This window comes from Epargyreus clarus, unplaced genomic scaffold (genome assembly GCF_041222505.1).
Source record: "Epargyreus clarus isolate Ecla_fem2 unplaced genomic scaffold, WU_Ecla_fem_2.2 ptg000016l, whole genome shotgun sequence".
Classification (NCBI taxonomy): Eukaryota; Metazoa; Arthropoda; class Insecta; order Lepidoptera; family Hesperiidae; genus Epargyreus; species Epargyreus clarus.
Window position 1 is genome coordinate 3834957 of NW_027332224.1, and position 14728 is coordinate 3849684.

The following is a 14728-nucleotide window of genomic DNA, read 5'->3' on the forward strand; positions in this document are numbered from 1 at the left end:
ACTTAAATAATTAATTATAGTTTAAAAACTAAAATCGTTAATTCTGATTCCTGACGACCCTGATGAGGAGAATGGGATAAAATTATTAAAATTGTGTATTGTCATCGGTTTTTTTTAATTGTTCAAAATTTTCAAATCGTTCAAAGTGGGTAAATCGAGTTCAAAGATTCCGTTACATACATACATAGATACAACCCAAGTTAATAAAAGCGTGGTAAAAATCATACGAGTAATATGGTTTTTTCGACTGTACGTTCGACTTAATTATAAATTGTTATTTTACCCAGGTGATCAACTGCTACGTGGCTCTGGGTCTGAACGAGGAGGAGCCTTCAGCCCGCGGCCAGAACCTGGCGGTCTACAAGGACACCTTCGAAGCTGTCTTCCTGGAGGACACCGAGCGCTTCTACACGAGAGAGAGCACCGACTTCCTCAGGAACAACCCCGTCACCGAGTATATGATTAAGGTGTGTAATGTACTATCTGTAGCCTTATTAATAATCAATCTATCCAATGTTTTGTCTACCAAAGATTGACAATTGACAATTTCTTCATACTAGAGAATGTCACACTTCAATCTTTCATAAGTTAAAATTGGCTAGATTGATTATTAATAACGGGCATCAGTCAAATACCGGTCTGCATGTGGTCTTCCTAGAGGACACCGAGCGGTTCTACACGAGAGAAAGCACCGACTTCCTCAGGAACAACCCCGTCACCGAGTATATGATTAAGGTGATTAATGTACTGGCTGTAGTTTATAAGCCCATCTTTGAAGTGACTATAAGTATATGAGTAAGGTTTTATTTAACTTACTCGTACATCGTTAGATGGTATGTACGAGTATGTGATAATAAAATATTGTAATAGAATTTTAACCAGTTAACCCTATTATTTATTAGGATTATTAGGATTATTAAGATTAACCAGTTTTTAGGATGACAATGCATAAGTAGTGTATCAATATAATAAAATCATTTCAAATGTAAAGAAATATTTTGTATTGCTGTTGCCTAAAGATGGTGGATCAATTATTCCTTATACAACCCCAATATATGGGTAATAAATGAATGGGTAAGCGAAGAATACGGAAAACAAACGATGTCAAAAAAAAAGCTTGCTTTTGGAATCTTTTTTTTTATTCGATTTCTTTCCTTTTTTTGTTTACCAATCTTTTTTTCAATTTTCAATCATATAAAATTCAAAGTGTCTACAGTATGGTTGAATTTCGTGAACCAGGTAAGAACTACTATGAACGGTTTACATTTAGTTCTCATTCAATTCAAATACAATTTTTGTCTGTCTGTTTGTTTGTTCTGGCTAATCTCTGAAATGGCTGGACCGATTTTGACGGGACTTTTATTGGAAGGTAGATGATGTAATAAGGAGTAACTTAGGCTACTTATATTTTAGAACTAGCTGTGCCCCTGTTTCTTTATAACGCGGGTGAAACCGCGGGGCACAGCTAGTGTGAAAGATAAGTTACTAGCTGACCCGGCAAACTTTGTACCGCCTCAAAATCTATTTATCAAATATATTTCATATAAAATATAGCCTATGTTACTCGTGGATATTGTAGCTTTCGAATGGTGAAAGAATTTTTAAAATCTGTCCGGTAGTTTTTGAGCCTATTCATTACAATCAAACAAACAAAGTTTTCCTCTTTATAATATTAGAATAGACAAGTGACGTGAGAACATTCGCTTCCAGGCGGAGCAGCGCTTGCAGGAGGAGCAGCGGCGGGTGCAGGTGTACCTCCACGAGACCACGATGGAGCGGCTCGCCAAGACCTGCGACCGGGTGCTCATCGAGAAACACCTCGAGATCTTCCACGCTGAGTTCCAGGTGTGTACACAATGAATTATTCATAGACTTAGATTTTTTGCTACGCTAAAAAATATTTTAACAAAAAATACAACCGACTTCTATGTCACTACAAAGTAAAAAATAATTGAAATAAATGTTGGTTTAGTACATAGTTCTGAAGTCGGCGCTCAATATATTTCGTTGGATAACAGCGTGTTCAAAATGAGCGCCGACTTCAGAAATATGTAATAAAACAATATTTATTTTAATTATTTTTAATACGATTTTATTAGCTTGGGTTGTATCTATGTTTGTAACGGAATATTTGAGCTCAATTTTCACCAATTTCCACAACTCTGATTAATTTGAAACTTTGCACACGTATCAAGGACCGATGACAATGCAATAATTTTATATCAGTTTCCCATTATTCTTATTAGATTAATTAATTCCTCAATTTATGAGGTTGTCACAGACTAGACTTTGAAGGTGGTAGAACACTTTGTGGTTCGACTCCGGCGGCACCACCGCCACACCTATTTCTACCTAATAACAGTAGTGTTAGGCGCTGCTGTGTTCCGGTTTGAAGGGTGTGGTAAGGGAGACATACTTTTCCGAGGCGTTCCAGCTTAGTCTTCAGGAGTAGCAGCGCATCTGTGGCCGACCTCAGATAGGAATATCTAATCCTATCTGGGGTTGATTACAGATGTCCATGGGCGGCAGTAGCCACTTACCATCAGGTGGACTGCATGCTCGTCTGCTACTCCTACATTATAAAAAAAAAAAAAAAAAAAAAAGACTAAAAAAATAAAAATAAATTATAGTTTAAAAAACAGCCTTCTATTGATAATCGAACTAAAAACTAGAAAATAATTTTTAATGGCAAAGAATTTAATATATTAAATTATAAAATTAAAAATTAAATTTGGCGTTAGATAGAGAGGCGTCAGGAGTTTCTTTAAGCGCTCACGCCTAGCGCGACGCTAAAATAGGCGGTATTCTATACTAGCGTCTGTTTTTTGCATTTACCCTATTCTTAAAGTTAAAATTAAAGTTTATTGAAATCTATTTTCGTCTTTTAAGTTTGGTCTTCCATCCCAGCGGCTTAATTTAGTTTCTATTTTTAATTTCGAATGTGATTTGAATATCACCAGAAACTCCTCGACGGTGACAAGAACCAGGACCTGGGTAGGATGTACGGCCTGGTGGCTCGCATCCCCGACGGTCTGTGCGAGCTGAGGCGCTTGCTGGAGCACCACATCCACGCGCAAGGGCTCCAGGCGATCGACAAGTGCGGAGAGTGTGCGCATACAGTACGTACCTGTACGATTGATCGATTACTCCTGGACAAATCGATTCCAATTTTTTATTATTGTCGATTTTTAGTGTTCCATACCCAAAGGGTAAAAACGGAACCCTATTATTTAATAATGAAGTCTCCTGTATTATGACATTGAATTTGACATGTTAATTAGTGTAAGTGATTAATGTATCGTTCTAATTAACAATAAATAAATAAATAAATTACTAAGACTTCGCTGTCTGTCTGTCTGTCACAGGGCTCTATCTCCGGAACCGTAATTGATAGATACATGAAATTTTTACAGAGAATGCATAACGGTGGCAGCTATAACAACAAATACTAAAAATAAAACAAAGTTGAATATTAAAGGGGGTTCCCACTCTTAAACCGTTCTAAGAAGATGGTTGAAATTTTTACATTTTTTTTTTAAATATAGGAGTAGCAGACGAGCATACAGTCCACCTGACGGTAAGTGGCTACTGCCGCCAATGGACATCTGTAATCAACCCCAGATAGGATTAGATATTCCTACCCGAGGTCGGCCACAGATGCGCTGCTACCCCTGAGGACTAAGCTGGAACGCCTCAGAAAAGTCTGTCTCCGTTACCACACCCTTCAAAACGGAACACAGCAGCGCCTAACACTGCTGTTATTAGGTAGAAATAGGTGTGGCGGTGGTGCCGCCGGAGTCGAACCACAAAGGGTTCTACCACCTTCAAAAATATATGAATGTTTACGTATTTGCCCATATAATTTCCAATCAGCGCCCCTAGCGGATTGTATCAGAACTATAGTGTCAGTAACGTAACATTAAATGTCTAAATTGACAAAATGGCGCTTTATGTTTTGTCTCTCTTTTTTTGCGAACATATGAGGCAGACAAAAAGTTTATCGTCACTTGAGCACTCGCTTATTGTTACGTTGACTCAGTCTACTGAAGCAAACGGAACAGAATAATGGATTGAGTAAACGTAACGTAAAATTGTGGGATATTTTGAAAACTCATGGTAAGGGTACAGTACTAGAGATTGAGGTGTGACTAGTGTGATTAGTATCTATAGCGCTGGGCCATCGTGGGCCATGCTGGTCAATTGCCCAGTACTGTAGATTGAGGTATGAAAAGCGTGTTGAGGCGCTCATGGTATGTATAGCGCTGGGTTATCGTGGGCCATGCTGGACCATGTTGAGGTATTTCACCTGAGTTTTAGTAAAAAAAAGTGTTCCATACTACTCTAGTGCCCGGTACTATAGTTCGAGATATGTACCTGAGTTTCTCAATATATTTCAACAACAATTTTGAAAGTCTATACCCATCTCTAGTCATGTTCAACTGACACTCTGATTCTGCCTTCAGAAATGCATTCACTCAGCAGCCAGACCTTAAGTATCTGCTAATTTACTAAAGATTTATATTTCAACAAAAATTACCAACTGGTTTCTTAATACCTCAAATATATACCGCCTTCTTGCTTTAAACCACATCTTTTAAATAAATATTTATACTAGACTACTTATTCGTACAAAATACAGTTGACTTAAAAGAAATGTCAATAATTTTGTCAATTTCTCCCCAGGATCCGAAGGTGTACGTGTCGACTATACTGGAGGTGCACAAGAAGTACAATGCTCTAGTGCTTGTGGCTTTCCACAACGACTCAGGCTTCGTGGCCGCACTGGATAAGGCTTGCGGACGGTTTATCAACAGTAAGTCACATAATAAAAGGCTAGTAGTTCCGGGATCAGAATAGGGCTACGGTATCCCCTGCCTGTCGTAGGAGGCGACTAAAAGGGGCTTCCGGGGTTGCGGGCGGCAAGAGTGGGAGCTCGAACCGTCCAGTATGCTACCCCGGGAAGGACGGTATGTGTGGTCGCATACCATCGTACACACTTGATGACTTTGGCAAGCTTTATGCTCACCAGGATAGAGCTCGATAGGGCAAGATGCTTAGAGGACTCCGGTTGCGTTCCTTTAGGTGGTTTAGTGCGATAAGAATCCCACGTTTTGACATTTTCAAGTTATTTTTATGGTTTCGTACCCAAGGGATAAAAATAGAACCCTATTACTAAGTCTCCGCTGTGTCTATGTCTATCTGTCCGTGTGTCACAGCCTAACCCTTCTCATTTTGAGAGGAGACTCGTGCCCAGCAGTGGGACAGTAATGGGTTGATGATGATGTATTAAAACAACGTAATAAAACCTGAATTATGATAAACTTGTACACTCAGCATTTCTATAACCCGCAGGCAACGCAGTGACAAAAGTGGCCAACTCTTCGTCGAAGAGTCCCGAGCTGCTCGCCAAGTACTGTGACATTCTGCTGAAGAAGTCCAGCAAGAACCCGGAGGAGGCCGAGCTGGAGGACACCCTCAACCAAGTGGTGAGTTGGTACGGTGACGTCATCCGCCGGGCGGTGACGTCACAAGGGTCCCGAGCTGCTCGCCAAGTACTGTGACATCCTGCTGAAGAAGTTGCCGTGACGTCATCCCGCGCGTTGTGACGTCATCGCCGTATTGTGCCGTATAGAGTTGGAGCAACCTACAATGGTTGATATGAATGGTTGATGACGTCATGATAGTATGACGTCATCCGCAGTTTTGTGAGGTCATAAAATATCATGTGATGGTTTGTTTTGCATGGAAGGTCATTTATTTTTCTTTCAGAAAGGTTAATTTAGAATCTTTTCTGAATTGAAGGAATTCTAAAGTAGAATCCGGAGTTTGCGAAAGGATTTTAAAGGTCTTCAAAACGGTTTATATATGAATCAATTTTAAATAAATTAGATTTTAATAAAAAAGAACAATGAATAAAGTGTAAAACTATTTTTTTATTTCCAGATGGTGGTATTCAAGTACATAGAGGACAAGGATGTGTTCCAGAAGTTCTACAGCAAGATGCTCGCCAAGCGGCTCGTACAACACATGTCCGCGAGCGATGACGCTGAAGTAAGATATGCTATATAATATAGGAGTAGCCGACGAGCATGCACCTTAAAACGCATATAAACGCATATAAAATATAAACGCAACTTTAAAGGACATCTGTACCTTAAAACGCAGGAAACCCGGGTTCAAATATCATTCCGATTGTTTCTTTTCACAAGTAATAATTAATTTCTAATACCGACATAATTTGGAAAAATCATAGGTGGTTGGGATTTGAACCTTATACTCCTCGGCCTATTTTAACCACTAGGCTATTACTGCATATCAAATTGAAATACTTTTTTTTTATCTACAGGCTTCAATGATCTCAAAACTGAAACAGGCGTGCGGTTTCGAATATACTAGCAAATTACAGAGGATGTTCCAAGTAAGTGAAATCGAATTGCGTAAAGTTTAGTAGTTGTAGATAAACTAATTCTGAACTATAGTCTGATTCATAATTAGGTGTCCAAAATGTAAACAAAGAAATGTCACTGTCAAAATTGACAAGAAACAAAAACTTTAACAAACTCAACAAAAAAAACGAAAATTTAACAAATATACACAATTTAGCAAACGCGTTATGTAAACGAGAAAACATTCGAGTTCGATCACAATCACGAAAATTAATAATATCAGTTACGAAACTTAAAAATGACAGCACAAGAAATGTCTTGGATTTCGGTTGTGTTACCATTATCACATTTTTATTTTCTACCATAAACTTTGTTTTTTATTATTATTACTGTATGGATCGAAATTGAGGTGATATAAATATTAGAAAATATGAATTAATCTTAATTTATTTAGATTATTATTTTATTGTTGTTGTCAAATTCAATTCAAATTCAAATCTCATTTATTCAAAATTGATTCATATAGAATACTTTTTGAAAGTCAACAAACTACCACCGCTTCGGAAGGTATTTCGCTATGGAGAAGAAGCGGCGCAAGAAACTTGTTCTTGTTGTCTTACTTTAATATCGACAAAAATAAGAAACTACCATTTCTAACTTATTTTCTTGATAGGTCAACACCGTAAACGGAAGTGTGGAATATATAGGCCTAAACATTACCCTCCGCAGTACTATATTTTGTAGCGGTGTAATTTTTTTATACTAATTATGTACTTTTTCCTATTATTGTTTCAATTTATCCTAAGAATCTCTTAATATTGACAGTGACATATGTCATATTTTTAAGAAGTCTATTTTTTTACTTTTCATAATAATTTTGTGTGTGTTTTTTTTAACAAGTAGAGCCTAAAAACCTCTAATGTTTCCAGGACATAGGCGTCTCGAAGGATCTGAACGAGAACTTCCGCAAGCACATGTCGAACAGCTGCGAGCAGCCTCTCCACATCGACTTCAGCATCCAGGTGCTGTCGTCCGGCTCCTGGCCGTTCCAGCAGTCGTCCTCCTTCCAGCTGCCCACAGAGGTACCCATGACCATACGCTTAGGGCCTAGGAACATGTCCAACAGCTGCAGCAGCCTCTCCACATCGACTTCAGCATCCAGGTGCTGTCGTCCGGCTCCTGGCCGTTCCAGCAGTCGTCCTCCTTCCAGCTGCCCACAGAGGTACCCATGACCATACGCTTAGGGCCTAGGAACATGTCCAACAGCTGCAGCAGCCTCTCCACATCGACTTCAGCATCCAGGTGCTGTCGTCCGGCTCCTGGCCGTTCCAGCAGTCGTCCTCCTTCCAGCTGCCCACAGAGGTACCCGTGACCGTACGCTTAGGGCCTAGGAACATGTCCAACAGCTGCGAGCAGCCTCTTCATATGTCTGCCTCTGCACAGTTGTTCCAGCAGTTTTCCTTCCAGCTGCCAGCGTAGGAAAGTATGTTTTCAAGGTGGTAGAAACCTCTGTGGTTCGACTTCGGCTATTACTGACTAATAACAGCAGTATTAAGCGCTACTGTGTTCTGGTTTGAAGGGTGTGATAAGGGATGTTTGTGACAAGTTTGGTGACAATGCATCTATTACCTCAGGTAGGAAACTAATGTTATCAGAGATTGAATACAGATGTCTATGAGCGGCAGTAGCCATTTACCATCAGGTGGACTGCATAATAGTCTACCACTTCCCGCTACTCGTCAAGAGAGGCCGCCACAAGTATTCTGAATCACGCTATCGATGTTTTCACATTATCTCGTATATGTACGAGCTCCGAACTGAGACTGTCCGTAGCACGGCCGCTGCTCGGACATGATCACCTAGCCCTGTATGTAAATTAAGTGATATTTATATGTCAGATCGCCGAGCCTCGCGTCTGACCGATATAGAAATGCCAGATGGCGTTCCTTCATAGTGCACCAACTGCTTTCGGTTCCAACAAAGAAGCACACAAGAAAATAATAAATTCGGAGCCGATGGATTTACAAGTCCACACGCCATCAACGTCAATTGTCAACTCACTCTCAAAAACGAAACAATAATCATAGTTCTTATAACAAAAAGGCGACACTTGCAACCCCATCCGGAGTTACCCGCTCCAAAAATACAGTCTACTAAAATAATTGTTAATGAAGTAATTTGAATGGAAATCATAAAATAAGATTAAATAGCTTCAACTCAAAATTAACTAAAATTAATTGAAAATAATAGCCCGCGCCGTTACGGCCGTCCTGCATCATCACACGTCCTCGTGTGTGCTTCTTCGATGCCTTTTGAAAACAAACAATACCACACTGCGTACCTCGATATACTCGGCCATACTGACCCTTTACTAAATTAACGCAGAGAGCAAATTATAAACAAAGTACATACTGGGTATTAATCTCATATAAACTTACGTGACAAGAGTCTTACCCCTTACTATGAACTGTACAAATTCACAAAACACTAAGTCGTTACGATTACAACTCATACTCACCCGATATATATTCAGAACCACTGTGTCATACATACTCCTTTGCCACATAGGCTACTATGACACACAGGCTACTGTGCCACACAGGCTACTGTGCCACACAGGCTACTGTGCCACACAAGCTACTATACCACACAGGCCACTATACCAAACAGGTCACTATACCACTCATTCTACTTTGCCACATAGACTACTATGCCACACAGGCTACTACGCTACACAAGCTGCTATGCCACACAGGCTACTCTGCCACACAGGCTATTATGCCACACAGGCTACTACGCTACACAAGCTGCTATGCCACACAGGCTACTCTGCCACAAAGGCTACTATGCCACACAGGCTACTATGCCACACAGGCTACTATGCCACACAGGCTTCTACGCCACACAGGCATCTACGCCACACAGGCTTTTATGCCACACAGGCTTCTACGCCACACAGGCTTCCCGCACCACCCCACTTAAGTTACACTTCTCATTAAAGTTTCGTTCGCTAAAAATACCACACAGCAAGAAGTACACAGAATGTAAGTAACATCATACGATTAATTCAGATACGGGTCTTGCCTAAATAGGAGGCAATATTCTATAACATACCATCGCCGTTATCGGTGCATCCTGATTCTCTGTCAGTAGATAATTCCAGGCCAATATCTAATTCTGTTGGAACATGAAAATCTGGCATTTACCTCTAACTTGATTATTATTGATTTTATTTTAAGAATCTTGTTCTGTTTTGCTTGTAACCAATTGCTAGATTGTTGTTTTGTCTGGTGACTGAGAACAACGGCTCCGTACCCATCGGCACTCACATCTGTGTGCAGTTCGATTGATTTATCGACATCAAAAAAATAAAATCGATACGACCGGTTTGTCTGTTAATATTTTAATTTTTTCTCACCATCATCATCATTAACCCATCACTGTCCCACTGCACGAGTCTCCTCTCAGAACGAGAAGGACCAGGTCACAATGCACCGCGCTTATCAAGTTTACACTTGGAAAGATTTCTCAGGTATGCAGGTTTCCTCACAATATTTCCCATCGCTTAAGCAAGTGATAATCAACTTCCAATACGCACATAACTTCGAAAAATCAGAGGTGCGTGCCCGGGATTCAAACCTCGGACCTCTCGATCAAGAGGCCGAGTTTATCAACCACTAGGCTATCACTGCTATTTCTTTCCTATTGTTTTCAACGTTGGGTGTCCAATTACATTTGCCTTTTCCTGTTCACCTGTATAAATGGCCTGTCTTTTGAAAGAAACTGGGTACAATCTCAAATATGAAGCGTATCCTAAAAATTCAACCCTAGATTCATAAACCAGCATTTTTGTTTTGAATTCAATGATAAACTATTTTCTGTTAGAGCTTTTAAAACTTACTGAAGCCTGTCAGAAGCTTCTTCTACAGTACAAGCCGGGACAATAACACAATCAATGTAAATTACAGCGAATGGCTCTATTAAGGAGCCTTACGTAAACCAGAAGGCATGGAGAGATATTCGAACTATCCATCAGGTATAACGAAAGCAATACGCTCAATAGAGTCTTTATGAACGAGAATCTGGTGGTACTCGCTCGCCATATTCAGGGACATGAAATAATGAACACTCACCCTTTTTACTACGCTTTTATCAGCTTTACCTGCATGTATCTAGGTATGAATGCATGTAACGGAATCTCAGAACCCGATACCCACCCATTTCTAACGGTAAGTTCAATTCAAAATTTTGAACAACTATCAAGGTCCTATGATAATACATTATTTTCGTAGCAGTGTTCGAGGTAAGTGGCGCCGCAGCAACGCGGTGCGGACTAAATCACAACGAATTAACCAAGTGATGCTGTAATCGATCCACAAAGTTCACCACCGAATCGCTAGATGGCGTTAATTATTATTGAGATAAAAGTTCGTAACTAGATTGCAAAAATCATTACCTGTTAGTTTAACTATAAGTGTATTTTTTTAGTTTTATTTTTAAATTATAAGTTATTCCTAACTAATAGAATAGGACTCGAGAACCATTCTTCAGATTTCTCGTAAAATACCGGAGTCCAACAGTTCGTTAATTTTATTTAGGGCCATTTGCCGCTCTTCAGGGCTAAGTCGGTATAGTCGTCGTATCTTCAGAATAAGTTGACATAATTCAAAGGAAAACCCCAATGAGAGTAAATCTCTACCTATCATAATATCATGTGAAATACACAGGTTAGGTACAACGTGAAACAACTAGATAAACGCAATGCCCTGTAACACTACTGTCGTTAATAATTGCAAGTTACAGTTAACATTTGAATAAATAAATGAAAAAAATAAAACGCCTTCTACACTCACAACCCCACATCAGCTTACTACCTGTTTCGCGGGTGCCATGGACACACACAGTGACAAACATAGATTCACCCAGACCAGAAACCTAAATTTATCACTTAGACATCCGTCTGGCCGGGGATCGAACCCGGGGCCCTCCGCGCCTCAGACCGGTATGGTGACCGCCCCGCCACGCGGGTCCTTAAATACCACTCCGAATAACTCTGGTATTGTGTCGTTTACCTGAGAATATGTTAGCTACACTTCCTTTAAGTAAGGATCATTCAGCACCGGAATCGACCTTCCTCGGGCAGTGTGTCACCATGTGACCCTTTTCACCGCAGAAATAGCAGATAAGTCTCTTAGTGGCTACTGCTTCCATAGTTTGTTGTGGCGTACGATTACCTAAAAACTCAGAACGGGGATTAGTTATTACGAGTACATCTCTTTTGCTTTTGTTAAAAACGCAGAAATTTCAGCAGAAACGTGGCCCATCTTGCCACAACTATATCATCTTCTAGCGTGATACATTCGTGGTTTCTTCGCATCACTAAGCAAGTTAGTTGTGTCAATTTGGAAGCATGTGCTATAGTAATAGCAATGGCAATTTGTTCCACCGCTAAAGATCGCCACTGACTAATTAGTGTACTAAGAAAACGAGTGGCATACAAGGACATGCATTCTCCTTCCGTAGGGGTCTCAATACACAATCTACACAAAGGCTGCCGGAGTTTTAACAAAACCTGCCAAAAATAGGTCTCCCAACTGAGGCCAAGTTATTTCAGTAAAGCTATTTTGTGCTAACCATGAGATCGTAGATCCTTTGAGGGCTTTACTCATTGTAATAATAACATGAATACCTGATAATGGCTTCTCTTGCAAAGATTAAATCCACTATATAACACCAGACGCGTGCGTCGCTTCCGTGCACCAAATGTGACCTTAGAATTATAAGAGCTTGGTTCTCTAATTACACGAACGAATTCCTTCATTTGCTTTTTCTGCATTTCAAATAAAATTTTCCAACTGTCACTCTCACTACGCTGTGGAGCTCCTGGGCGTCCCGCTTCTGATGTCAGATCGCCGAGCCTCGCGTCTGACCGATATAGAAATTCCAGATGGCGTTCCTTCATAGTGCACCAACTGCTTTCGGTTCCAACAAAGAAGCACACAAGAAAATAATAAATTCGGAGCCGATGGATTTACAAGTCCACACGCCATCAACGTCAATTGTCAACTCACTCTCAAAAACGAAACAATAATCATAGTTCTTATAACAAAAAGGCGACACTTGCAACCCCATCCGGAGTTACCCGCTCCAAAAATACAGTCTACTAAAATAATTGTTAATGAAGTAATTTGAATGGAAATCATAAAATAAGATTAAATAGCTTCAACTCAAAATTAACTAAAATTAATTGAAAATAATAGCCCGCGCCGTTATATATAAGTTATTATAAAAATGTCACTTAATATATAATCATATATTTAATACATAATGTAATTGTTTCCAGTTGGAGCGCTCGGTACACAGATTCACCACGTTCTATTCGTCCCAGCACTCTGGTCGCAAGCTCAACTGGCTCTACAACATGAGCAAGGGCGAGCTGGTCACCAACTGCTTCAAGAACAGGTAATTTATTACTACCACGGGGTGAAGGGTAAGGGGAGTCTCATTCGGGAGTCTGGGGTTCAAATTATAGGTATAATCCGCGCCAAACTGCTAGTCCGCTCTGAAGTGGTTTCGAGCAGGTGTAATCATACAATTTGCTATGGCGACGCGATTCATTTCTATATTCAGAACGGATTAGCAGTTTTACGCGGACTGTACAATGCGGATCAGTGGATGCACTTTTATTTATTTATTAATTAATTTATTATTTTTTATAATTCTTACATCTAACATGACGTTTTAATCTTAATTGCAAATAATTGTAATTCTTAATAAATTCTTAATAATTCTAATGACATGGGAACTAGTTAATTAAATATAAAACTAGCTGACCCGGCAAACGTTGTGTTACCATATAAATAAAAAAATGTTAAGGGTGAACAACCCTTATTACTTAGGGGGATGAAAAATAGATGTTGGCCGATTCTCATAGATACCGGATAAGCACAAAAAATTTCATCAAAATCGGTCAAGCCGTTTCGGAGGAGTATGGCAACGAAAACTGTGACACGAGAATTTTATATATTAGATAATATAACATAATGTAATAAATGGTAATAAATTGTGAATTATAATAGGTACTAACATAGCATATAAGTAATTTGTTACTAACACACATTATATGGGTCTTTAGTTGCCTGAAATAAAGGAATTTTATTTATTTATTTAAAGCCTAATTCGTTAGTGTAGTTTTATAATAATTAATACAATAATAATCAAAGTCAATAATAATAATAATGTCAGAACATCAGACACTTGTGTGACTTTATATACAAAGAATACAACGATCCGTTGAATGAGATCTGTCCGATGCGTTCGATACAGACTTGTGGACGCTTAGCTTGATGGCCGATTATATAAAAATGTTCACCATGTATCAACAGATACACCCTCCAAGCGAGCACATTCCAAATGGCGGTGTTGCTGCAGTACAACGAGAACACGTCGTGGACGGTGCGCCAGCTGGAGCAGCACACCGGCATCAAGGGCGACTTCCTCGTGCAGGTGGGTGGCCACCCATTGTGGCCCACTAGTGGGCGACAACACCATCTCCACCAATGTTTACCAATTTGTACTTGGACATCACTGGTGTGAGGATATCTGTACTTTTCGTTCTGAGAGATCTATGCCCAGCAGTGTTGAGAAAAGAAGACCTACTGTCTTCTGTTGAGAACAAAAACCAGAATACAGCATCGCTTAACATTGTTATTAGGCGGAAATAAGTAGGTTCCTCTGAAGTCGATCTACTAAGGGTACTACAACTTTCATAGTTAGTATATTTGTCCATGTACAGCAGTTGCAAAATTTTTCAACGATAATTGAAGAGGTTGAAGGTGGTAGAATCATGTGTGGTTCGACTCCGGCGGCACCACCGCCACACCTATTTCTATTATAACAGCAGTGTTAAGCGCCGCTGTGTTCTGGTTTGAAGGGTGTGGTAAGGGAAACATACTTTTCCGAGGTGTTTCAGCTTAGTCCTTAGGGGCTTAGCGGCGCTGTGGCCGACTTCAGGTGAGAATCTAATCAAATCTGGGGTTGATTACAAATGTCCATGGGCGGCAGTAGCCTACCATCACGTGGACTGCATGCTCGTCTGCTACTCCTATATTATAAAGAAAGTAAGTGATTGTTGTTGTTGTATATTTATAATATTGTTGTTTGCAGGTGTTGCAAATATTGTTGAAGGCGAAGCTGCTGGTATGTCAAGATGACGAGTCCGAGCTCTCCGAGTCGTCTGTAGTGGATCTCTATGTAGGCTATAAGAAGTGAGTTGAACTTTTTCTTATTGTAAGATAAAATAAGATTAAAAATAGAAAGAGAAAGGTGAGAAATATAATCGA

At 39.8% G+C, this 14728-nt stretch overlaps 1 protein-coding gene across 4 annotated transcripts in view; it reads left to right on the top strand.

The window, feature by feature from the left end:
• Cul1 (cullin 1) overlaps positions 1-14728 on the top strand; it is a 38499-nt gene that overhangs the window by 20588 nt on the left and 3183 nt on the right. For all 4 annotated transcript variants that reach the window (XM_073081416.1, XM_073081420.1, XM_073081417.1 and 1 more), the window contains exons 8-18: positions 288-467; positions 1711-1845; positions 2961-3119; positions 4684-4813; positions 5353-5486; positions 5944-6051; positions 6347-6418; positions 7316-7468; positions 12730-12848; positions 13772-13892; positions 14553-14653. In XM_073081416.1, the coding sequence (XP_072937517.1) occupies positions 288-467; positions 1711-1845; positions 2961-3119; positions 4684-4813; positions 5353-5486; positions 5944-6051; positions 6347-6418; positions 7316-7468; positions 12730-12848; positions 13772-13892; positions 14553-14653 (1412 nt within the window). The remainder of the gene's footprint in view (positions 1-287; positions 468-1710; positions 1846-2960; positions 3120-4683; positions 4814-5352; positions 5487-5943; positions 6052-6346; positions 6419-7315; positions 7469-12729; positions 12849-13771; positions 13893-14552; positions 14654-14728) is intronic.